This window comes from Cyanistes caeruleus, chromosome Z (assembly GCF_971803275.1).
Source record: "Cyanistes caeruleus chromosome Z, bCyaCae1.hap1.1, whole genome shotgun sequence".
Taxonomy (NCBI): domain Eukaryota; kingdom Metazoa; phylum Chordata; class Aves; order Passeriformes; family Paridae; genus Cyanistes; species Cyanistes caeruleus.
Genome location: NC_141732.1, coordinates 9,010,093 through 9,035,769, shown reverse-complemented (window position 1 = coordinate 9,035,769; position 25,677 = coordinate 9,010,093). Strand labels below are relative to the sequence as shown.

Here is a 25,677-nt window from a genome sequence, read left to right as displayed (position 1 = left end):
CAATCTAGAAGTGTGAAATACTTCAAGTACCCATAGAATAAAGACTAAATTCTTCTTGCTTTCGCATATGCAGAACGTGCAGAGAGAAAAATTGCAGTGTTGACAGAAAAATTTAATCTTCAAAGTTTTTTATGTCATTCTGAAACAGTTACTTACAGCATTTATGGGGCAGAAGCTTTGTGATCTGAATATCTGTATTGAAAACTAAGCAACAACTTCTGTTGACAAGCTGGGACAGCTGTCAAGAGAGAAAATTAACTTAATTGTTACAATCATAATTTGCATTTCTTCCATTTATACTGTGGAGAAAACATGGCTGTACCTGTGTCAACTTAATGCCCGACTATAAAGTTGAGATAACTCCTGTTTTTTTAAATATTCTTTGTATCTGAGACATCTTGTATTTATTTGCTCCTGCCCTGAAAGCTTATTCTATTCATACACACTGACATCTTGCAGTGTCATTTTCACTTAACACCCATCTATGCGTTCAAGTAGTTTTCATTCTTTCTATTTTAGGAGATATATATATATATATTTTCTTCTAATCTCTCTTCAGATACTTATCAGCTGCAAGGTCGATGTGAATACTTCTCATGCTAGCATTTTTGTATTTGCATAAGGCTGAAAGAAAAGCTGAGATGTGTTACTGGCTTGTATTAAAAGCCAAAGTATATCTGATTCGTCTATTTCCTCAGTGGTTTTAGTTGTCATTGTTTATTACTATTTCTGTGTCTTCACATTTATAATAGGTGAATCAGAAATTGAGCAGTGAAATGTCAACTATCTTCCTTCTCAAACATTCTCACTGAATCAAATAGTCTTGAGAGAAAGTTAATTTACACCACATCCTAATGGTGGGAAGTGCCATATCCTTGCCGTTCTTATTTTTGTGACTACCTGACAACATACTTTTAATAAAAATCACATTTTATGAAGAATAAACTTACTTTTTAAGATTTTATTTTTATTATGATGATTTTGCACATTTATTATGTTGACTTCTACTGATTTTTTTTTTTTAATGGCAATTTAGATATTTGCAAAATACTGCTGTTTAGAGCTTTTCAGCCTGCAGAGTATGATAATTAACCCCATGGCTTCCTGTATTGACTTGTTTCCTGCTGTATAGAACTATCAAATTTATCTGTGGATGTAGGCACACAGTTTGTGGGGGTTGGGAATGGGGCTGCTGCTGAGCCTCATCCCCAATGAGCTACAACTATGTAGGACAGATGAACAGTATTGAAGGCAATGAAACTTGGAATGCTGAGGTATACTGAGCAATCACAGGAGGGTAGAGAGGGCACACAGCTGTAATGCACATGAGATGAATAGTGTGAAAGGTTGTGCTGCAGAAAAGTAAAGTACTGATGCTTGAAGCCATTTCTGGTGTCATATGGATGCATCTCTTCTTTATGTAATTATTGTATCACAGGTACGTGATCTGATTCAGAGTATACTGACAATTGGTAAACTTGAATACACAGTGAGTTAATACCGTTTTAGTCCTGGCCAGGACCATGTTTTCTGTGCCTTGCATGGTTCCTAAGATGAAGCTGTCTGATTGCTAAAATATGTACTAATTTCTGTTGTACTTTGTTGTATGTTATCACATGAGAAGATGTCAGGAAAAAAAAAAAGCATTTTCAGAGTTGAACCTTTAAAACTACATGGGTGATATAAACTTGTGGAATATCAATGTGCAAAGAACACAAAAGCATCCAGTGTCTCAAAAATCAGTTATTCTGATTTTCCCATATGCTATGATTAGTGACTGATGTGCAATCACATTGTCCATGTTCTTGTCTTGCTGGAAATGCTTTCCTAATGCAGGCCAAGATGCCTAGTCCTTCATTCTAACCACTCTTATCTCCAAAGCCTTGCTAGGCTTTGCATCTTCCTGGAATTCTAGTTGGTTTGAGGTTTTTTGTTGGTTTGTTTTCATAAAGTTTATTTCTTACTTACAGTTGAAACAGTTTCACTGCATGTAACTTAACTAATCTGCTGAATACTTGTCTGAATCAGAATCCTCTGTCTAGTCCTATGTAATAGCAGTTAGTTTTCTTGGGTAAGATAAATCGTCCAAGGATGAGAGACATATGTCATACATAAGTAATTAAATCTTGTAGAAATATACTCTTTAAGTGATTAAGGAAATTCAGTTTAAAATGTAAAATGTAACTTGGATGAAAAATGACAAAACAACAAGCTAGCATATTTAAAAGTCCGTATCTCTATGGCAGAAAAGTGAGGGTCAAATATTATTAATCATTAGTTGTTACTGATTCAGGGAATAAGTTTATAACTTGTTTGTGGGCTATATTATGGCAAGAACATATGATTGTTGCTGTTTGTTTTGTTACAGATGGTTGTGCTACACATATTTGTAAATTCAAGATGCTTTGCCCTAACAAAAGCTTCATGTAGCCACAGCTTTCCCTTAGTGGTGCACATGATGTGTTGCATACTGAAAAACATAGGAAATAAAGTAGAAATTCTATTGGATGATTTAATCGGAAATGAGTGGCCACATGGAAGAACAGGGAAACACTACCAGTGTAACAGTAACAGACATTTAAGCTGGTTCTTTTATTGCTAGTGTTTCTTAATGCAAATATAGGGATCTTGCTTCATTTAATTGAGTCTTGAATACTTTCTGGTTTCAAAATAAGATGTGATATGCCACTACAATTTCATAATGCCTCTTAACAGTGAGTTCAATGTTCCTCTCAGCCAGTAGCATTTTATCGCCCCCAAATCCGAATTTTCCCTCTCCTCTCCACATTTTGGAGGAACGGAACAGGCTTCTGTTGGATGTTGATGGTTTCCAATTGTTGTACAGCAAAGGAAATGCAGAGTCTGGATGATAATATGTGCTTGCAGTACTCAGTATCTGAACAGACTTATATTTTACAAAAACACATAAAGTCAGAATTTATAACTGAGAATGTCTGTATTGTGTTTTGTTTGCAAGGTCTGGTAGCATCCAAGATGATTACACAGAGCTTAGGTATATGTGAAAAATATATGCTGCAATTCCTTTTAGTGATAAGAGTGATTCATGGTGGTTTCAAGGTGAGCAAAGAGTCAATGTACTATTCAAGTTTACTCTCCTCTGTAGGACAGATCAACCAGTTTTACCAAAGCTTTTGTTCACTTAAGGAAATAACATGTTCTGGAACTATGCAGTGTCTCCTAGAAAGGTGGAAATAAAATAATCTGGGATGGAAATGAAATTGAGCAAAGGAAAACGTTTTAATTCTAGTCCAAGGAAGTCCTATTACATTAATATATGTTTTAAACAAATAAGCTTCATGCTTGGATAGGAATCTTGTTACTTTCAGGTGTAATTATTTACACTACACTGGTGTGTAGAGTAGAAATCCAAGAACTTTAGTGCTGCACAAAGCATTGTGTGACAGGAGAGATGGTCTCCCTGTCCACTGGACAGGCAGAACCCACAGAAACATGGATCAAGCAGGAAGCGTGGTGGTGGGTTTAGGCCATGAGCTCTGAAGGCAGAAAGTCAGATGGGATATCCCAGATGTGTCTCAGGGAAAGAAAAATACTAACAACAAAGCCACCACCACCACCAAAAAAAAACACCCGTCAACCAAAGCCAGTTGTAGCCTATGTATTCATTTCCAGAAGTTCTGTGTTTCTGTTGGTCTGCAATACTTCTGCTCATTTGTTTTCCTGCTGTGTTGCTGCTCTTTCTGGTTTGGGTGCTTTATAACTGGACCACAGAATTTGAAAAGAGTGTTTTGTGCTGCTTGTGGGAGATGGATGGCAGCAGGCACAGCCAAGGCCATGGGTAGGAAGATGGGAGGCCCTGGCAAGGATTTTGTGAAGCAGATAAATGTTACAAGACAAGAAGAACAGAATGAACAGGATCAAATGCCTCTCCTTGTAAAGCTGTAGCCTCTGTCTGGTTTCACTTGGGCAGTTTTGTTCTTCCTTACTTGTAGCAGTGCATTTTGAGCACCTGACTTGGCTGAGCTCGTCTGGCCTTAGAACTGCTGGGCAGGAAGATGCAGAAAGGAGCAGGAGTGACTCCCAGCCATTTGTGTCACCCAGTGTGGTGGTTCCTCTGGCCAATGACAGTGTTAACCATCAGCACAAGGACCTCTGACATGACCTTCAGCAGCTTCACTTCAAAGTCAAAGGAAAGGCTCTTGCAAAGCCTTCTGCCAGCTCCATCTTTAGAAGCATTAATGTCGGCAGGGACTCTCATTTCTGGAGCTATGAAGGTTAACAAGTCTGAGCTTACAGTTTTCAGGTTTGACTCGCTTCCCCACGTTCCCTCCTGAAAAGCATTTATGTAATTGGGAGCTTAGTGTGGTCACACCTTCTCTAGATCTTCCTGTAATATAAAGATGGAAGTTTTGACTTTTGGAGCTAAATGAAGCCCCCAGTCTTTCTATAAATACAAGACCAACTCCCAAACCTGAAGCTCTTTCTTTCCTGCATCAGCTGTCACCTGATGTAGAAAAAAAATTGTTTTAGGAAAGAACAGATCCTTTTTCAGTCCAGCTTCTCTCTCTCCTTTCTGTATCTCATAACTCAGTTGTATTTTTTTTTTTTACAGTCTTGATTTTATAAGACTTTTCATGTCAATAGTTTTGTTTTTAAATGGGTTCAGCCTTTCATACCATTTGTTTCTTCTGGAAGCTTGATCAAGACATGGTTTCTCTGGTGATTGAATTTGCCTGATGGGGAGTGCGTTGAGCTTGGCTGAGTGGCACATACCCATCAAGGTGCTTCACCATCCACCCCGCTCAGTTAATTAAAACACAGGGGAGAGTTTTGGATCAGAATAGGGGTTGAGAGATCTCTTACCATTTACCATGATAGGAAAAACAAGATGATCTTGGGGAAATTGATTTTAATTAATGCTAATTAATATCAGACTAGGATGGGGAGAAATTAGAGCAAATCTAAAACCACTTTTTGCCACACACACATCTTACAAGACTCAACTTGAAGGGTTACAGACTATTCACAGCACTTTGTCACTGGTGCTTCTCCCTCCTGATGCTCTTCCCCTGCTCTGTCATGGGGTCCATCCTATGGGAAACTGTCCTTCTCAGCCTCCTCCAACGTGGGTTATTCCTTTGGGCTGCAGTTCTTCACTAATTGCTCCAGTGTTGGTCCATTTCTACAGGATACAGTCTTTCAGGAACAGGCTGATTAAAATAGTTTCTGGGCAGGTGTCTCCTCCTGTGAGGCAAAATGAAGAAAAAATACAAAGAAAGTTTTCATCAAAACAAAACCAAGAATTTGACTATGCCTCAGTTGTTTCTGTTTTGTTGCTGGAAAAACACAAGGTGCTTGGAGCAATGTTTTGAATTTCCAAAATATAAAAATATAGACAGCAAGGTCTGTGTAGCATATCAGTAAAGAATCTTGAAACTTTATGTTTGAAACATTGGATGATAAACTCTGATGACATACATGCAATTAACAAAGCGTACATAAATAATTTGAATCAAACTTTCAAGTGCTAATAGTAAATAGTCCTTATGAGAATACTCCAAAATATAGGTGCAAAAAAGAGCTGTTACTGAAATGACTGAGCCTAACATAATTGAAGATGTGCTGTATTTCCAGTGAATGAAAATTTCTGCAAGGCACAGAATTTAGGCAACAAGAGATTTTTTCTTCTTTGTTAGATAACACTATTTAAAGGAAGAGAGTCTGAAAATAAATGACAGCTTTCTGCCAATGCCAAGAAATTTAATTTTCTTAGTTATTGACCTAGAAAAAGCTTTGAGTATGCAGCCTATGTATAAACAAAAGACGTATTTGGCCTTTGCCTGAAAACAGCAGAACTCAGCCATCACCTAATGAGTTGCTGCACAGTTAGAATCCTGTCCCAGTCACAAGAAATGTAAGCAATCAAAATAAAGATCTATTCTACTGGTTTCTGAATTTATGATCTTTGAAAAAAAGTTAATTATGCCTATAATACACTGAATTAAAGAACTGACTCTTTAATTCACCCTTTGTTTCATGACTGCTTGATGACATGAATAAGAAATTGTCATAATAAATTAAATACAGTACAGTGAAAGATATGTTCAGATATGCTTTTTTTTAAAAAAAAAAAAAAAAGAAAACTATTAGGTATTGTCCTGGAATGTTAATGCTGCATAGGAAGGGTATTCCTTTTTGTTACCCCCTTAACATGAGTAAAATAAAGTTATTTATTTTGGAGTCTCAGGATCCATGTGACTGAAAAATGCTCAGAAACACATGCTTGGATTTAATCTAGAAATGCAGAGCCAAGTGCTGGATTCTCATTTTTCTCCTCTCAGTTGGCACAGTGAAGAGAAAAATGGAAAATATATGCCTCAACTCATAAACTCATTAATTTATTTCTTACCATTTCAGATACATTTTCCAATTGTTTTGCAATTTCTTGACTGAAGAAGAGTTGTGGTGTGAGGTTGGGGAGTTCATCCATCCAAATTCTTGTGGTGTTCTGCCAACACACAAAAGTTATGTCCCTGCTGGAATTTTCTCCTAAACCCCGTATCTGTCTGCCTGAGACATGCACAGAATTTAGAACATGGCAGATAAAAGGTTGCAGAGTCTAATCAGTCACCTAATTAGTGCTGAGCAACATTAATTTAAAATGTGCTTTCTGATGGTCTGGTTCATTTCTCTCAAATATAAGAGCATGGTTATGAAAGAAACTTTCTGAAATGGTAGCTGTTGTCATTCTGTCTGACAACTAACCTTTTCAGACCTGATGATTTACTGAGGGAAGAAACCTGCATTGGAATGGTTATCTTGAGGAATTTGGTAAGAAGCATTTGGTAAAAGTGTTCCCTGTACCAAAATCTTTTCTGTAGCCTTCCTCATGCAGCAATTTAATAATAAAAACTTGTTAAAAGAATATTTGTACCTAAGAGAAAGTGGCTGGGAAAAGAAAAGTTTGCTAAAAATACACTACTTTTTCCCTTCAAGTGGTATGTGGAGAGAACTGAGAAGTTGATTTGAGTCTGTGAATTCAGTTACAGAAAAAAATTAAGTGGCTGGGAAAAGCAGAGTAATAGTGGTAGCATGTCTTAGTTGATTCATACATACCTGGTGAAATGATGTGTGAACTGAAAGTATTTTAAATAATTCTGGTATTTTTGTCCGTGTCTTGCTTGGAGAAAAGAGTATTTTACTCAGGTAGAAAGAGCTTTGTCTTGAAACACTTGTGGGATAACTGGGGGGGGGGGGGGGGGGCGGAAACAAAGATTGTTTGTCAGAAAGAAAATTGGATCATACCCCTTTCCCAGAAAGGTGCTGTTCTTGGAAACACAGGTGTAGGGAAAAAACCAATACAAATAGACATAATTTTCCTATAAAGACCGTGCTTGTCATCATACTGCATTAATGAAGCAACTGGAAAGAGAAAATATAAATGTTTTGTTTCTTTGCGGTTCTCTACTTACATAGCACCTTTTTTAAAAAACTTTTTCTTTTTATTTAGTATTTTTCACGTTGCTTTTCTGGTATGTCTGGGGCTTTTTTTTTCTTTTTTGGAAAGTATGCTTTTTCATGTTAGTGTTAGGCGCGGATGCTGGATTTTTAGAAATCATTTATAACACTCTTGCTGTAGCCAATGGTCCCTTACATAATGAACTCCTTGAAACGACAACGTTAAAAAAAGGAAGTACATTTAATACAAGGTTGCAATTTCGAATAACCACAGAGTAAAAGGGGCGAATAAACTGGCCGAGGTAGGTGTTTTCAAATCCAGCGGTAGAAGAAGGTATAGGTCACTTTTCCTGACAATGTGTGTCGGTTTTACATTAAGTGATTTGTGGTGAAGAGGGAAAAACATCAGCCATGGAAGTGATTCTCTGTGAGGCGCTGCTAAGAGCTTCCTCCGTGCCTGACAAAACCAATCAGCGACTAGTTCGGCATATTGACAACCTATTAAACCATTAAGAGGCCAGATCTGCCTCTGTGAGATTCACATTTTAAAGACGGGCAAGGCTGGGAAAACCTCTCTCTTGCTCCCGACTTTGAGGAGGTAACTGGGCGGCGGTGGGCCGGCCCCGCTCCGCCGTGGTCCCCGCGCAGGCCGTGGGGCCAGGCCCGGGTCCTGCGGTGGCTGGCGGGGCCTGGGAGGCCCCAGGGCCCCGACCGAGGCTGAGGCTGGCCGCAGCTGCGAACATCTTGCCATATGTATAATAGATGTATAATATAGAACTAATATATAATATTATAACATATGTATAATATAGAACTAAAGCCTGCCCGGGCCGACAGGGGGCCCGCAGGGCCCCGGGAGCAGCTCTGGGTTGGGTCATCCCCCGCCCCAGCCCAGCCAGACCCGCAGCTCGGCTGGCATTCTGTCACTTTTGAGTTTCAACAGGAGCCGCTAGGCAGGGCGAGGACAAGCCCTCGGCCCTCGGCGGGTTGCTGCTGAGTCCCAGCCTGGCTGCTGAGATCCTAGCTTCCCCCAGTGCGCGGCCCACTGTTAAAAAAAGCTCCAGCCACCACCCAGCAGAGATTACATGGCCCTCCCTAGGCCCTGGGTGACATACTAACTCGTTTACTGTACAGATGAGACCTGTAAACATTAACCCTCTCTGAGTGAGAGAAAAGGACAGAGTGAAGACACGTAGAGAAACAACATGAAGACACCAAAGTCAGTAAAGAAGGAGTCAAATCTCAGATGGGAGGAGGATGAGGAGATGCCTTAGTCTTGAGCTGAAATTCACTTGTGAGGCTATGCTGAATATATGATTGATACATCAGATCTTCTCCCTGCAACTCACAGAATGCATTTTGGGGGGATGTAGTGTTCTAACTACAGCCATGGGCAGAGGCACTCATGCTGAATTAAGTAGATGTTGAAGTAGCTGTGGTCCAAATGAGAACTTTGAATACAGAGAGGTAAAAGTGATTAAGACACTTTGCTCCCAGGGAAGGAAAAGAAAACCTCTGTTCTTGGAGTTGAAGATGATCTCAGGGATAGATGAAGAAAACATCCTTAAAAGAGTACCTCAATAAGCTGACATGGCCCATGAATGCGGCTGTGGAAAGGCTGCCAAAGATAGGAGTGACTTCATGATTGCAGATTTCTGGGCAGCCGCTATTCATGGAAATTAAAAGCCATGAGAGAACTGTTTCTCATGGAGAAGTCTCCATGTCATAGCAAGAGAGACTCCTCTTCCTAAGTGAACTGAAAAAAGGCTATTCTAGAGGTGGTAAACTGACTGAAAATCCCAGGTTTTGTCACTGTATGTTGTCAGTGGGAAAGAAAAGAAGATTGTGGGGGAGGAGAAGTGTTCTGAAGGTTTTATTCTGATTCTTACTATTTTTTCTTTTAGTTCTGTTAATAAAGTTTTCTTTATACCCTTGAAAGTTTTGAGCCTGCTTTGCTCTTCTAATCCTGTCTCACAGCAGGAAAACAAGTAAACAATTCTAGTAGGTGCATTGGCATTTGACCAGCATTAGACCCACTGCATTAATTGATACATTGGCTGGGAAATCTCAAATTGGTGAACCAAAACCACTACACACTGATATCTGGATAAGCCATTCCCAGCACTCTTCAGTAATTGTTTGTTCTGCTTAAAGTAGTAAGATTTGAAGTGTACATGGCTTTTTCCTAGCTGTTGCCTGTATGGCCTTGTGTGCACTGAGGATTTGCCTAGGGCCATTAGATCCCATCATGCCATGATTGATTGATAGCTGCTGTAAGATGTTTTCTTTCATTATCATGGCAGAAAAACTGCACCTGATCAATAGCAGCAATAGTAGAAGCAGTTACATACTTACTTAAATGATATGCTGCAAGCACACTTAAAACTACATGATACGGTTGACTTAAATAACCTCACATTTGCAGAACAGCAGTAGGCAGGTAAAGACACTGCAAGATGGCAAAATGCGCCTACTTAATCTATTGTAATAGTAAAAGATCAAGTAAAAATGGTTTATTTTTTTCTTACATTTACACATAGGAGCATGAGGGAATTTCAGTGCTTTTACAAGAGAAGATGAGCTTGAGGGGGAAGATTATAGGCAGCCTATTAAAGGTGGATTTATATGATTACTTTAAAAATTAAAAGCTGGAGTTTTTTTCAGCTTACAGAATGAGTTTACTTTCATATGAAGGACAGACAGTCTTTAAGGATAGTGTTTTTTCAGGGTTGAAATTTGAATACTATGAATTAGTCTCAGTAATGTATGTCAGATCACAGACTGCTCAGTTACATAAGGTGTGTAGAAAGGGAAAAGGCCTCTTTAGACCATATTTTAGTGAGGCATGAGTTATGCCCACATGCAAGCATGAAGTTTGATACTGCAGCTTGATGCAGGTTGCCACAGGTAAATTATTTTTTTTTTCTTTTCTCCCCCCTCAATTCCTGAATGTGTAATATTTGAAATGGCATTAGGTGTAGCAAGTCTAAAGAGCTGTGTTTCATACCACTTGATACTGCATTGAGCCTTGAAAAATCTACATCATATTTAATTATGCTCAGCAAATGTTGCATCTTTTCTAAGATACTCATTAAATTAAGGTGTTAAAAAAGGAAAAATAAAGACCTAAGCTATTATGTATTTTTCATTCCATTTCATGCTTCTCTATACTATTACTCATTGCCTAAGCTTGAAAAGCAATGCATTTGCTCTCAAACTTGAAGTTTCTCTCTTGCTCCTGTTCTCTGCTTTGGTTTGTTGTTTTTTTTTGTAATTGCGTGCTGTGTCCCCAAACTCTGAAACCATGAGCCTACGTGCTTATTTTCTGTTTGCTGCTGCTTCTATTCTGAATTCCTCTTTCTCACCTCCTTTCTTACTATGCAGCTCCTCGCTTGGTGTGTCTTCTGACCCACTCTGCACACTCCCACCACCTCCTCCTCTCACCACCTTATCTTTGTGTGCCTGTCTTCTCACTTCAGCATGCACCTCTCCTCAGCCTCCCTCAGTGTCTCACCATATCTGCCTATCTCATCTCCAGGTATCTAGATAAACACAGATAAGTGTATACATGTCCTTCTCCATTTATTCCTCTAAGATGGCTTCTGTATTTCTTTCTGTCTCCCAAAGGTTTTTTTTTTTCCCCCTATGTTCTTTCTCCTTCAAGTGGTGGGGTGCTGTGGGGAACTTTGTGTGTGCCCCACGACACAGCGTTGCTGCTTTCTTAGAATGGTTTTGTCACACATGTTCGTCTGTACTGGTTTGCGGGGGCATGGGGAGGCAGAGAATTGAGAGGTCCATGAAGTTTTTTTTTTGACTACACCAAGACAGAGACCAAGATGTGGAAGGGTCCTGGATCATGAGAGACAGATATCATGGGGATATTTTTTGCTGCTCTTGAGAAGAGGTTGCCGTGACCTGCACTCAAAAACTCATTTCTCTATGGGCTGCTGTACTTAGAAAAGGTGGGAGCAATTTCCCCTATCAAGGACAGCTATTTTTATAGATACCTTTATAAAGCTTTGTTGGTTCTCTGAGTTAAAACCCTTTCAGGTCATGTTATACCAAACCTATTCAAAATGCCCTTAGAATGGAATGAACCGTGTCCCAGACCTGCCAATTGCTCTCTGTTACCTGCAAAGGGAATTCAGATAATTATCAGAGAGGTACATGCTGACATTTGATTAGATGAGTGTTGCTCACTGTTTCTGTACAGATGGAAAGAAAAAAAATTGTGTTGAGTCAGACAAGCAATTTGATGGTTTAGGAAAGGTATCCAGCACTCCCTTTAGCATCACAAACTGTCAGACAAATGGGGAGGTAAAGCCAAAGTAGAGCAAGGCTGTGCCAATAAGACATCTGATGAGGCTGCTAATAAGGAAGAATTACTCAAAGTCCTGTGTTTTACCAAGAGCTGATGTAAATACTGTGCAGAGCTAAAATTAGACAGAAGTGTTTAATACTTAATGTCTCAGGTTCTAGTCTTAACTGCAATATCACATCTTTCCAAACTCCCTTGAACTGACATTGGAGTTTTTTCCACTTTTTTTCCCTTCTCTGAAAAGGAATAATTCCTTGGTTGTTCCTTCCTACACCTGAGAATGCCCAAGGGAAAAAAAAATATCTGAGAGGAGCCAAGCTTGGTTTGAGGTTATTCTGTTGATGCTTGTGGAGGTTTTAACTGTTCTGTCAGAATACATTGTGCTGGTTGCTGACATCTTGTGTGCTTTGGCCAAATTCTTCCTGATTTTGTAACCTCTTCAATCACTTTAACTCAACACTAAGATGAAGAATTAGTTCTTTGTAAGATTATTGTATGCTAGAGATGTATAGGTTTTAAAAAATCAGTAGGACAGACAATTTTGGAAATGTTGCCATTTGCTAAACATTTTCTAGTGCTCAGTGAAATTGTCTTCACAAGAAAATCTGAGGCATTTTACCATGTGATCAGCTCATGTTACTGATGGAGTATCTGAAGACAAAAGATGTCTGCTTTTTCTAGAGTGTCAATGTATTTAATAATATATTATCTCCTCATGCAGTTTGCCCTTTTAGAGTATCATGGCTGAAATAATATTACACCTCTTACAATTACTGTATGGAGTATGGTGTACACTTTATTATATGAAAATTACTTGAAACAACTGCAAGATTTTTTTTTATTTTTTAAGTCATGCGTAAGTTTATGAAACACAGCTAGAGCAGCAATTTTCATTATGGAGTTGTGTAGCCTGTCAGCAATGAAGAGAGATGGGGACAACAGACTTGTTGGTCAGAATCCAGATTTACTTTGGGCTATATAAACTTATATAAGAATTAGGAATTATAGGAATATAGAATTACTAGGAAGGCTAGTAATTTTTTACTGCAATGATTTGGTTAAACATCATACAAGCATACATGCATATTTCAAAATTGATTCAATCTTCTCCCTGTTGCCAGGCTTGATTCAATCTTCTTGCAATCTTCAGAGCCATTTGTTCCTACCAAGGCATCCTGGCTATCAGATCTCTTACGCTAGTGAAGTCCAAGGTACTTTCTGATTTCACCATAGCAGCCCTGCTAGAGTGTTTGAATAAATGGGAGTAATTTCACATTACTGCTGTCTGCTGCCCATTTCTAGCACTGCATAGTACAAAAATAGCCTTGTATGTTCATTATTAATAGCTCTTACAAATTTAAGTTTTTAATGATAAATTGGAAAAAAAAATCCAGAAAAACCCAACAAACAAACAAAAAAACCTCACCACAACAAACCTCTAAAACAAATGCTCAAAAGCAACCCCAAACCAGGGGATAAAAAAACCAAAAAAACAAAAAAAAACCAAAAAAAAACCCAACCCAAAAGACTGTAAGCCTGCTATAGGCAAAATGTTGTAAATAACTGTATTTTCTGCACTTCCTGTAACTTAAGTTGTTCTGTTTACCAGTGATCCATGCATTAGTGAACTTTGAGAAGTCCAAGAAGGTCCCAGGTTAGAAGACTGGTTCTGTGCCTTCCACCTCCCGGGGGCTGTGGCTGGTCCCTTCCATGGTCCTCCCTCCTCTCCTCTGCACTGGGAGCAGACCATACTTCTCACATGAGCTCTCCCTTCTCTTCAGGTGATGCCTCTTGGGGCAGCATGCTGTCTCAGACCAATGGGATGCATCTTTCTGATCAAGGACTAATGAAATTACAAAGCCAGCATTCTTCTTTTTTTTTTTTAGTGAAGTCCTCATTTCTTTTACTTTGCTAGAGGCAAGGGGCTTTCATTTATGACAGTCAGTGTTTTTTATTATAAAACAGACTGTAAACCAGGCAGCAAAATAATTACCCTTAAATCTCTATAGGCAATTATTATTAACTCTTTGCAAATTAAGTCCACTCTGATGGACAAACTATGAAGCTCTGACTTTCTACTGTTGCAGTTGATAGGAGTAGATTTGAAACTCTGGAAAATAATTTCACGTCTTTAAATTATAGTCAGGGAGATTATTTGCAGAAACTGGGAGAAAAGAAGCTACCTCTTCATTTTGTTAGCAGTACTAGCACTAGACCTTCCTGATAACTAGATAATACACTGAATGCAGTGCTCCTCCATTGGGAACAAAACGTGGTGTACTTACAAAATTTCTTAGGCCCTTTTGTGAGAGAAGGGGAATGAAGATGGAAACAGGGTGGTTTATTGTGTGATATGTGTCATGACGCACGCTTTGATGCACGGATTAACGAGGGGCATGGAACCCCAAGCTGGTTAGCACAGATCAACCTAGATGACAGATGAGATGGGCCTTGCTTGGAAAGCCAAGGATTTCTTAACTCAAATGCTGACCAGAGGCAAGGACCCAGAACACAGCCAGGTAATAAGGTTCAAGGGACAGACTGAGGGTGCAGTTTAGGGTCAGGGACAAGAGAGCTGGGGGGAACACAAGGTGGGGTTTACAACTCACAGACCAATGAGAAAAACAAAGGGAGGTGAACAGGTCACATGGACCAGTGGGGCATGGAAGGTTAGGGCATTTCCAAAGGGGACTTCCAGGCAGGGGGTTGGGACAAAGGAGGATTTACAAGAGGTAGGAGGTGGGACAGGGAACATTCTTGAACAAGGGGCAGATCCTAGGGTATGACAGGCAACTGGGCCAGAGGGCACAACTTAGGTCAGACCAACAACAGAGGGGAAACAGGGTCAAATCATCAAGGAAAAACACGCCGCAACAAATAATGCTAAATGGGAAGTTTGCTGATTTTATGTTTTCTAAATATTTACAAAACTATGCTGAGCAGTAAGTTGGCAATAGTTGTTAACTTCAGGAGGAGCTAAGCCCATTTGTTGAGACACTGGAAATCAGTCTTTTCCAAGTATAGTTTGCTTTGAAAAATAAATTAGGGGAAGAATTTAGAATGATGAAATCTTCTGGGTCATACCTCACAAAATCCATGCTGTTTCACAGAAATCAACAAATGACCCCATAAGTCTCATAACTGGGAATTTCTTTTGCTGCCAACTTCGTTGTAGTATGACTGCAGTGAATAGAGTACATTTAAGTAACATACATTAAACCGTGGTGTTCTAATCCAGGATAACTTCTGTAATTACTTTTAACTTTATGTAACTGCATATAAAATATGTCATATATATAGTGAAATTATAGTCTGAAGCACAAGCTGGGACCTCATTAAGATCCTGAATAGCTTTAGCAGTTTATTATTAAAGACTGAATACTCTTACCATTTATCTTCATGGCAGTACAGCAAATATATCCTTCTTCAGATTTGAATTGTGGGGAATTCCTCTGTATAGATTTTAATTTTTCCTAAAGACTCAGGGATACTCGGTCAGAGGTCACTTCAGCATCGCTGTGCCATGCCCTCTCCTCCTGAGGATGGCCTAAGTTTGTTCCTCTGTACTTCAAATACTTGGCAGATACAAGTAAAAAGTGGTGTTGTGATGTGTCTGATAATTCTGTTTTACTTTGCAGAGAAATAATACAACTAGATATAAACTTAAGACAGAGCATTCTTTTATGCTTTATGTTTTGGGATTTTCAAAAAAACATAAATAATGTGGCATAAAGAAATTACAGAGGTTGAGGAGTAATCCATTAAGTGTTGCAATGCAAGATCCTATCTTCTGTAAAAAGAGACATTCTCCATTAGAAGTTCATGTATGCTTTCTAGGAGACAGAAGGCTGCAGTAAATGCCAATGTCCAGAAAATTAAGCAGATTTCTAGAAACCGTGTGATGCAAAGCAGCTATTACAATGCAAAGCAAAGGGAGTTGTTTTTTTTTTGTTGTTTTTTTTGATTACCATTTGGGGGAAATAGCTCAGTATTTGAAAGTGCAGATGAAATAAAGGAAAAAATGCACTTTGGCCAGGAATGTTACACAGTTCTCTCACTCTCCTGTGGCCCACAATAACGTTTTTGTTCCTGTGTAGTCCTGTGGCAATGCAACATGCATTGATCTTTGCTAAATGCAGGATCAAAAAATCTCTGTCTAAAAATCATGCACCTAGATTTTAAAGTACTACATTCAGTCCTTGTGTGTTGGTGGGATATTTTGCCTTCTGTGCTTGTAGTGAAGAATGGATTCAGCTCCTGGCAGTGCTTGGAGCTCATGGTTGAGTTCTCTGCCCTAGACTGTGCTGGTGTGCAGTGGAGGGGACCTATTGGAACTCATGGGCAGTGAACCACTGGGTGAGAGCTCAGTGGATCAAGAGTGGGTTCCCCATCAGGGGCAATAAGGTGTCAGTTCAGCAAAGGGATAATGTCTGACTTGGTGCAAATAATGCAGTTTTTCTTCCCTTATGTGACTGGCAAGAGGGATATTTGTAAAAGTACATCAGTTTTCCTGCTGATAAACACACTAGAAATATCCTAACTCCATCTGTCCTGCTTCCTTCCTTTATTTTGAGAGGAGAAGGAGGATTTGCAGTAAATAATAAGAATGTTGTTTTGAATCATGACATATGGAAGTATTTGCCGAGTGTAATTTCATAAAATTTGTCCTGTTCTCCTACCTCTTCAGAGATACTCTGTGACCACACCTGGGAGCTGTTTCACGACCCAGATGAATCAACCAGAATAACATGGGTCTTTTGAGTCAGGGTGACCTTTTTAAGAATTATTTTTTCTCTCTCTTTCTCCAGAGCTCACCATATGGCCAGGCTATCGCAGCATCTCTGCAGCAACAGTAGCAGTCTGATTTCTCTGCCTGTAGCCAGGCCCACCCTGCTAAAAGATTAGCAGATGGACTATGTCAGAAGTTAGGAATTCTCACCGGAGTTGCAGCACATGTATGTTTAGTTACCTAAGGGTTTATCTTTCAAGAAGACCAATATGCAACTTCTTAAGAACTGTCTTTTATTTGACTTCCCCAGAGAGAACAAAAATGAAAGACTAATGTCACACTTGGAAGTCAGTTTCTCATGTAATAAGATCCCTGACACAAAATGGCACAAGCACTCTATTTTAAAATGGAGAGTTTTGCCCTGGAGCAATAATTCAGGAAATGTAGTTAATTTTCTGCTATTGTAGCTCTATGCTGCAAAACAACTCCCACAGTAAACTTAGGTCTTAGCAGACATTTATGAGTCTATCATCTTTGCCCTTTGGTAAAAGCTAAGAAGTTTATGAAGTAAATATCTCATTTCTTTTTAATTTCTCTCTTCTGTGTTTTCTGTTGTTTGGTTGGGGAAAGGGTTGTTGGGTTTTGTGTGTGTGGTTTTTTTTAAAGACTGTAGTAATTCTGTGTAAGAAGAGTGATGGTGCCAAAAGAAGGTGTATTTTGCTTTTTACTTTTGGAGCAATGAAGGCAGAAATTTAAGACTTTTAATTATTCCTCTTCACAGACATTATGCTTCAGCACCCTGCAATTAGGACCCAGTCCTACTCCTTTGTTGCTGGCAAATTTGCCCTGTAGATAAATTTTGCCTTTATGCAGTTATAGAAAGGCTTACCAAAGAAAAGGGACATAAAAAGCACTCCAATTAGCTAAATGCAGCCATAAGGATAAATCCAGGGATGTGCAGTAAGTGCAGTGTGTTGTTCAGGTGACAGGTTTTTTTCCTGGGGGGAATGATGGTGGCTTTGAAGAGTCCTCCTCAAAAATAAGAATATGGAGAAATGAAGCAATTACTTTTAAATATATGACCTGAAGCTTCTAAGTGTCTTGTAGTGCCTATAATTAGCTTCACGTAAGAACAAGAATATATAACAGGTGGTGATGCCTTAAGTTTTAGCTTTTATATTTTCCATATTCTGTGGTGCCTAGGTGTGTAATTTTAAGCTTCACATTAAGTGTTAGTGAGGTCTTTTCACAGAGTAGGTAGACAAAACAATTCCTTTTCTAGCTTGATACCAAGGACAATCGGAACAAGTTTCAGGCCGAAAAGCATAAACAACGGTGGACTGAAGAGAGAAAAAAGGATGGGAATTCATAACCTGAAGCAGTGATTGGACAATTAACCCTGATAATGCAGATGGACCAGAACTTATAAAAATGTGAGACCTTGTCAACAGTCATCAATTTTGTGACCATTTTTAGGTCCACCTTGGGTGTAGCCCTGGCCAGGCTCTTGTACTGCCCAAGGTGTGTCCTATAAGGCCTTTCAGCAAATTCCTACTTTATTCTTAACTCTCTCTAGCCTCTATTCTTGGTCAGCCTTCTCCAGGCATCAATTTCTGGGACAGAAAGCATCTGGAAACATCTCAGTAGCACCTGCTTTGGAGTAAATGTATTGCTTATATATCTGAATGATAAATAGATACAGCTATAAAGATAGCTGTTTTTCTATACCCTGGAATGGCAGCTCTGGTTCTTTAAGTTGCTTTGAGTGTGCTTTTTTCTTCAACTGACATACTTTTCTACATTGTGCAGTCAATGTCCACAAATGCAGCTACATGACATCACCACGTCCCACTTCTGACCCAAACTCTTTCTCAGACCTAGATTAGATATCCATAGTTGAAAGCCACTCTTCACTCTTCATGTCCTGCTTCAACTTTCTTCTGCCTTTCAAAGGAGGTACAGAGGGCTTCTGAGTGTCTCAAGCAGCAGCAGAGTGTGTTTGAGGCTGTCTGTCAAATGCTGGAGTGCTAAACTTATCCTTCACTGGGAAAATGGTTTGCAAGAGTAGTGCTTGTATTGAAAATGTTCCTGTAAGTACTAGAAAAACATCTTAGTAGTCCTTCAGATTGTTGTGTATATTGTTTTCATTTGCATAACATAATTCCATAGGGAAACAAAAAGAATAGGGTTTTTGTCAGTGTTACTGTTTTCTGTGTGGTAAACTGTTAGACATATTATCTCTTAATCAGTTTTCTTCTGTTCAGCAGGGAAGAAAGGTGAGGGAAATGGGTTTAAATCCTCATTAGCACCAAAACATGTATGTTGTCCATGTTCCAGTGTCCTGTGATTAAAATCAAACCACGTGACTCTATGTGTAGTCCCTCATATTACTGAGATTATGTTCAGATTTCTTGCTTCCTACAGCTAAATATTTTTTGTGCCTGAGTCAGTTTTTAGAAATAGTGTCATTTCCATCAGTGTGAACCACATTTTTTATATAACCAGGGAAAATGTAGACTGTTCAACGTCAGTATTTTACAGTCTTAAGTCTGTAATATTTTAAATAAGAGGTATTTTAGTTTGTGTTCTGTCTACATGATTTGTTAATTGACCCCAAACAGGTCTGTGAGAGTTGCTGAAACTGTGCACAATCTTCTCAAAATGCAGAAATGCTAAGGGAAGAGCAACACGGATCAAGGGTAATAAGTTACAGAATGGCTGATAGCTCCAGCAGGTGAATGGAAAATCCAGAAAGCTGCAGGAGGAAAGGGGCAGAGTGGGACAGAGCCTCCAGTGTCCTTGAGGCTACAGTCTGTGTTGTGCACAAACCTTTTGGATCCTTGAGCATTTATAGAAAATGCAATACAAAAAGCTCTCTCTACAGGTCAAGGACTGTTTAGCCACAATCATTAATATTTTGTCAGCCATAACCACTTTGGTTTTTTGTCAAGACAGGACACAGTCCTACACTGTGATTACTAACCCTTGTCCTTGTAACATTTTCTCAAGCTTAGGAGTGTATTCCAAGTTTAACAAGCATTAGTGTTGTTTCATTAAAAGCATTTGTTTCCCGACAGAATTCACAAATTTAAGTCAGTGGGGGAAAACAAATATTTTCAAAGGTTCGGATGGAGGAATAAGGAAAACATTTCTTAAAAAGGTGGCTAAACCTCTCAATAATATAGTGAACCTCAAAATTATTTTTTTCAGGATATACCAAATAATTTTAAATTATATTATATTTTGCCTCCCCCCCACTTTTGGAGATAAAGCCTTAGAGGGCCTGACGTTACTAAAATTCTTTATGGTGTTGATATAGGCTAAAATTTTGTGCTATACATTTTGCCAGATAACATTATTAACTAGATACTTGGACAGAAAATATTGTTAAAACATGACCAAGCATCTAGTGGGACGGTGTATTGATGACCATGAGTCTTGTGCATCTTCAGATCTTCAGTTAATATCTTAAAAAAATAATTGATTTTTTTTTTTTTTTTTTTTGATAAATTTTTCCAAATCAGACTCATACCCAGAAGCAACCTGTAAAGCTAAGTTTGCAGAGTTGGACTTCACATGAGATCTCATTAAGGGTGTTTCCTCTCCAAGCATCACAAAAGGAAATTGTGGGAAGCAGTGGCAGAAATACATGATGCCTTTCACAGCTTGGCTTTTATTCAGAGGAGAATGTTCTGCATGTCAGTGTGACACCCAATCTGCGGGGACAAAGGGGTGTGCAGGGACACAGTGGTTTGCAGGGTGATGTGCAGGGGCACAAAAGGAGTGCAGGGACACAAAGGGGTTTGCAGAAACACAGAATAATGTGTATGGACAAAGGGGTGTGCAGGAACACAAAGGGGTGTTCAGGGACAAAAAGTGATGTGTGAGGACAAAAAGGAGAGTGCAGGGGCACAGATGTGGCTCAGGGACACAAAGAGAGATGTGGGCACGCAAAGTGGTGTTGAGGGACACAGAAAAGCCTGTCTGTCTGACAAGAGAAGATCTTTGAAGTTGTGTGTCCAAACCTTCCTCGCTGCTGGTGCACCACAGCTCTTTTTCCAGGCTGTGGCTGATGTAGATGCTGGAGCTGTGTCTGTGGGGTGATGGAAAACCGCTCAGACTATTCAGTGAGTCCTCATAGAGGTATAGCGAATGTCGTTTATTTCTATCTTTAGCACACTTTCGTAGCATCCTACAGGGTTCACGTGGCTTAACAAGCTGCTATTGGTTAATACATATTGTTTAACATTCTTTTCCTTATACACAATGCCATTGGTTTTCTTTATTCTCTCTGTTCCAGGAGAGTTTCAAGGACACTACCCTTAGAATTGTTGCCTGGATTGAAAGCTGGGTTGTGCAGACAGGCTTTTACTAAAATATCATGCTTTTGCTCTGTTAAATGTTTTCCTACAGTGAGGGACCTCTGCTGTACAGGGCACACACCAGTCACTTGCAGGCATGGACAGCTGATCTGCACAGCTGTCACCCACTTAGGGATTACAAGAGCATGAACCAGCACATGGGCATAATTGACCACATGTTTTGATTTGAGTCACTCTCTGAAGGTACGCACAGAACATTCTTAAAAACATCTTTTAAAAATGTGAATCTGTAAATCCTGTACAAACTATGAATCAAATACTGCCTAACTGCAAATCTGTTTTACATTCCAGTGGAGTTTGAAAATGACAGCCTTCAGGTATGTCATTGGAGAATGCTGTGCTTTAAGTTTCAGTATGATGGGTAGAACACAAAAGAAGTAATTTATGTCCAAACATCTAATACACCACTGTGCTGAGTTCTTTATGAAGAGGAGTACAGACTGACACCGATTAGATGAGATTCATTATCCCAGATTACAGAGCAGCTCTGACAGCTAAAAAGCCTCAGTCCTTTAAAAATGGAAACTGCAGCCTTTCTCTAGCATCACCAGTTAAACACTGGCTTGATCAGTGACTGGTAAAGAGAACTTAAAGAAAAGATAAAATCTGTTCATGGACTAGAAGTTCTGGAATCTTCTCCTTGAAAAGAATAATAGCATACTTAAGAAAAAGAGTTCCCTCCTTTCAAGCACTGAGTAGTGGTGACACTTCAATGAAAACAATTTAGTGTACACGCACTTGCCTGCAGATGTTTGTGATTAATTACCAGGATGGTCTGTGATCATGGTTCCTTAGGAGGGCCTCTTAACATCTTGTTGAAGTTTTTGTAGGTTTAGCTGCAATGGAAGCTATAAATGGTAAAATGGTGAAAATTGGAATTTCAGAAAAAGCAGAAAAGGCAGCATGGAACAGAATATACAGCAGGAGCTCAGAGAACACTGAAGGTGTATTGATTAAATTTACCAAAGAATATATTTTAAAAATCTACTGGGGAGAAGGAAAAAGAAGAAAAAGTTAAGTTCTTTAATTAATAGGGAATACTAGCAAAGAAAACATTGTATGGAGAAATCTGGGGTCTGTAAAATGTTAATAGAATGTTAAAGGCCCAATTAGAGCAGGTGTGAGTATATTTGAGTCAGAGTGCTAATGTCACTGGCAAGTTGGTGACATTCATCACAGAGTGCTGAAGAAGGAAACTTTTTGGAGGAATATCATAATTTTCACCTGTTATCCCTCAGAGTGTCTATGGGCAGGTGAGTATGGAGTTTGGTGGAGTCCATTGGACTGAGATACAGCAAGTCTTTCCTAGAACAAATAGGTTTTTTATAGTTTATTGCTCTGGGTGATAGCTGATGCAGGAAAGAAAGAGCTTCAGGTTTGGGAGTTGGTCTTGTATTTATAGAAAGACTGGGGGCTTCATTTAGCTCCAAAAGTCAAAACTTCCATCGTTATATTACAGGAAGATCTAGAGAAGGTGTGACCACACTAAGCTCCCAATTACATAAATGCTTTTCAGGAGGGAACGTGGGGAAGCGAGTCAAACCTGAAAACTGTAAGCTCAGACTTGTTAACCTTCATAGCTCCAGAAATGAGAGTCCCTGCCGACATTAATGCTTCTAAAGATGGAGCTGGCAGAAGGCTTTGCAAGAGCCTTTCCTTTGACTTTGAAGTGAAGCTGCTGAAGGTCATGTCAGAGGTCCTTGTGCTGATGGTTAACACTGTCATTGGCCAGAGGAACCACCACACTGGGTGACACAAATGGCTGGGAGTCACTCCTGCTCCTTTCTGCATCTTCCTGCCCAGCAGTTCTAAGGCCAGACGAGCTCAGCCAAGTCAGGTGCTCAAAATGCACTGCTACAAGTAAGGAAGAACAAAACTGCCCAAGTGAAACCAGACAGAGGCTACAGCTTTACAAGGAGAGGCATTTGATCCTGTTCATTCTGTTCTTCTTGTCTTGTAACATTTATCTGCTTCACAAAATCCTTGCCAGGGCCTCCCATCTTCCTACCCATGGCCTTGGCTGTGCCTGCTGCCATCCATCTCCCACAAGCAGCACAAAACACTCTTTTCAAATTCTGTGGTCCAGTTATAAAGCACCCAAACCAGAAAGAGCAGCAACACAGCAGGAAAACAAATGAGCAGAAGTATTGCAGACCAACAGAAACACAGAACTTCTGGAAATGAATACATAGGCTACAACTGGCTTTGGTTGACGGGTGTTTTTTTTTGGTGGTGGTGGTGGCTTTGTTGTTAGTATTTTTCTTTCCCTGAGACACATCTGGGATATCCCATCTGACTTTCTGCCTTCAGAGCTCATGGCCTAAACCCACCACCACGCTTCCTGCTTGATCCATGTTTCTGTGGGTTCTGCCTGTCCAGTGGACAGGGAGACCATCTCTCCTGTCACACAATGCTTTGTGCAGCACTAAAGTTCTTGGATTTCTACTCTACACACCAGTGTAAAGTAAAAGCCACATAAATAATTACATCAGAACAGCACAACATTCCCATCCAAGCCTGAAGATGATATGATTAAAATTTGTCCTGATGTAAGGTTTGTTTTTTTTTTCCAGTTTCTACTCAGTTATTTATCGGCAATAATTAAAATTAATTTCCCCAAGCCAAGCCAGTTTTGCCCATGTTGGGTTGGTAAGGGATCTCTCCTCATCTCAACCCAAAACATTCTCTCCCCTTTGTGCCTGGCACCAGGGTGAGTGCTAGGAAGGGCTCCCTGGCATCTGCAGTGTAGCTGAGGACTGATGCAGCATTGTTCCTCTGTGCATGTGGAAGAAACCCAGCATTTAAGGAAGGTCTAGACCTACTCAGGGCTTTCCCAGCCATCTGAATTGATGATGGAAGAGTTGGTCTGTACAGTTTTGGAAGTCAGGACCTGACTTGAAACCTCCCCTGTGCTTGCTTTAAGTTGACATTTGGTCTCCAGGCTCGGCAGGATTGCAGACCCTGTTACTCTGATGTAAATAACCCCCACTGGCAAAACCTGCACCAGAGTACATGTCTTAATGCCATCTTCTTCATTTCCTCAAGAATTTTTTTCTCTTTTATTGGTAGTAACATTGTCTTTCTGCTGCAGCTTCATGTTTCTTCTGTAGCTTATTACTAGCTAATGCAGTAAAATTACAACCAAATATTAGTTCTGAAGTTTATTGTTATGATAGTGCTAAATAGGGTTTCCTGACTGCTGTGAAAATCCTAGAAGTGACAGTTAAAAAGAGCTCTCTTTTATGGGAAATGAGGTATTTCAATTTATTTTTTGAGAATATATATGTAAATATTATCAGAATACACAAATAATACAAAGTGGCATAAAATGTGTGAATTTAGGGAGCATTGGTAAAATATTATACATTCCCCCAAACTTGCTTGCATCGCCTGACTTTCAGATTATATCTTAGAGTTAGAAATGTCTGTCCCACAGGTTTAAAGAAGAAAACATACATAGTAGCTAAAAAAATCCCAACAACTTTTGAATCTGACATATATTAAAATTTTCTTTGTTGTCTTGTGCTAAGGGATCCCGGTCTGGCACTGAACATAAACTTCTTGGCAAATGCAATTTATTTCAGAGACTACAGAAATTGATGATTCAGCACAGCACAAATCTCCAAGGAGAAGGCTGTGTAATTTACCAAGAAGAGGGCTATTAGGGATACACATGGGCACAAGAGGTTTCAGAATCCCAGAAATGTCTAGGCCTAAACTCACTGGCTGTAAAGTTTGTTCAAAGCTAGATTTGAATGTGCAGACATCAATAGCCATTAATTTTTCTCTGTCTGATTTCAGATGGTAGCTTTCCTATGTACAGAGCAAGCTGTTAGAAGTGTATAACCTCCACACTGCTTCCCTTCCCTCGACCAGGAGAACCAGAGTCAGTGTGTGAGGATGCTCATACTGCCACATCTTGTCATTTAGTGTGAAGGCCAGTCTGCCTCCTGCACCTGGAGATTGTCATGAAGAGCAGTAATCATTAGTGGTGACACCTGCTCGTCGTACAAACTCTTTAAAACGCTTCCCAATGAAGGAACATGTCCCCAGGAGAAAAACCCAGGCAGGTAATTCTGCAGTGGCCCAGGATGGAGCAGTTTGCAACACAGGCGGCTTTACAGTTTTTATTGCTCAGCACTCATTTTTCCTCACATGGACTCTTCATTAAGTTTAAATAAATAATGTCTATTCTTCATCAGTATCTTTTAAGAGGAGGAGGTGGGGAAAAGTGCTGCTTATGAGACAGGGGTTGAAATGGTGCTTTAAATAAGGCATGTGTATTCCCAGGAGGGGTGAGTTCACTGAATAATTTGAGTTGTCTGGATTTGTGTGGGACTTAGGGAGGGCCAGTCAGGCCAGATGCTGTGCACAGCATCTGTGGCTGTGAGAAAATACTTAAAACTGCCAGTCCAAGGATCTGGGTCTGCATCCTGCACAGGTAGTGTAATCACATGCATTGGAAAATTTGCTCCATTGTGTCCAAAGTCCAGTAGCAAGGGCAAAAACATTCATGGCTTCTCTTGGTCCACTCTTCCACTTTATTTTCTTTGCTTTCCTCATTTCACTGAACTGCTTAAACACGGGTTTCTAAAAACTCTCCAGTCCCTGAAAAGAGAAGAGCATTCTCAAGGAAAACTAATTTCCAAATAAAATATTCAACATTAGTTTCTGGGTCTTTTGGACTGCAAGATTTCTCATGTTGAAAAGTCAACTCCCTACTATTAGAAGTTCATTTTCAGCCAAGTTTATGTGGCATGTTTTCCCATGCTGTTTTAGAAATACAGCTATTCCAATGTGCAGTCTGATCC

The 25,677-nt window shown here is 39.6% G+C and overlaps 2 protein-coding genes across 3 annotated transcripts in view; one reads left to right on the top strand and one right to left on the bottom strand.

Annotated features, from left to right (window-relative positions):
- Positions 1 to 25,677, top strand: part of CAMK4 (calcium/calmodulin dependent protein kinase IV) — a 144,464-nt gene that overhangs the window by 30,241 nt on the left and 88,546 nt on the right. The window lies entirely within an intron of this gene.
- On the bottom strand, positions 888 to 13,263 carry LOC111940779 (uncharacterized). Of its 2 annotated transcripts, XM_086866627.1 has the most exons (4): positions 7,980 to 13,263; positions 7,096 to 7,222; positions 6,389 to 6,487; positions 888 to 5,223 (listed from the first exon to the last, which is right to left on the bottom strand). In XM_086866627.1, exons 1-4 carry the CDS (start codon positions 8,186 to 8,188, stop codon positions 5,194 to 5,196), a joined length of 465 nt encoding a protein of 154 aa, XP_086722753.1. In that variant the 5' UTR covers positions 8,189 to 13,263; the 3' UTR covers positions 888 to 5,193. The 2 variants fall into 2 exon arrangements, 1 of the variants encoding a protein (XP_086722753.1); XR_015280008.1 differs by lacking the exon at positions 6,389 to 6,487 and having other exon boundaries at positions 1,587 to 5,223; positions 7,980 to 8,102.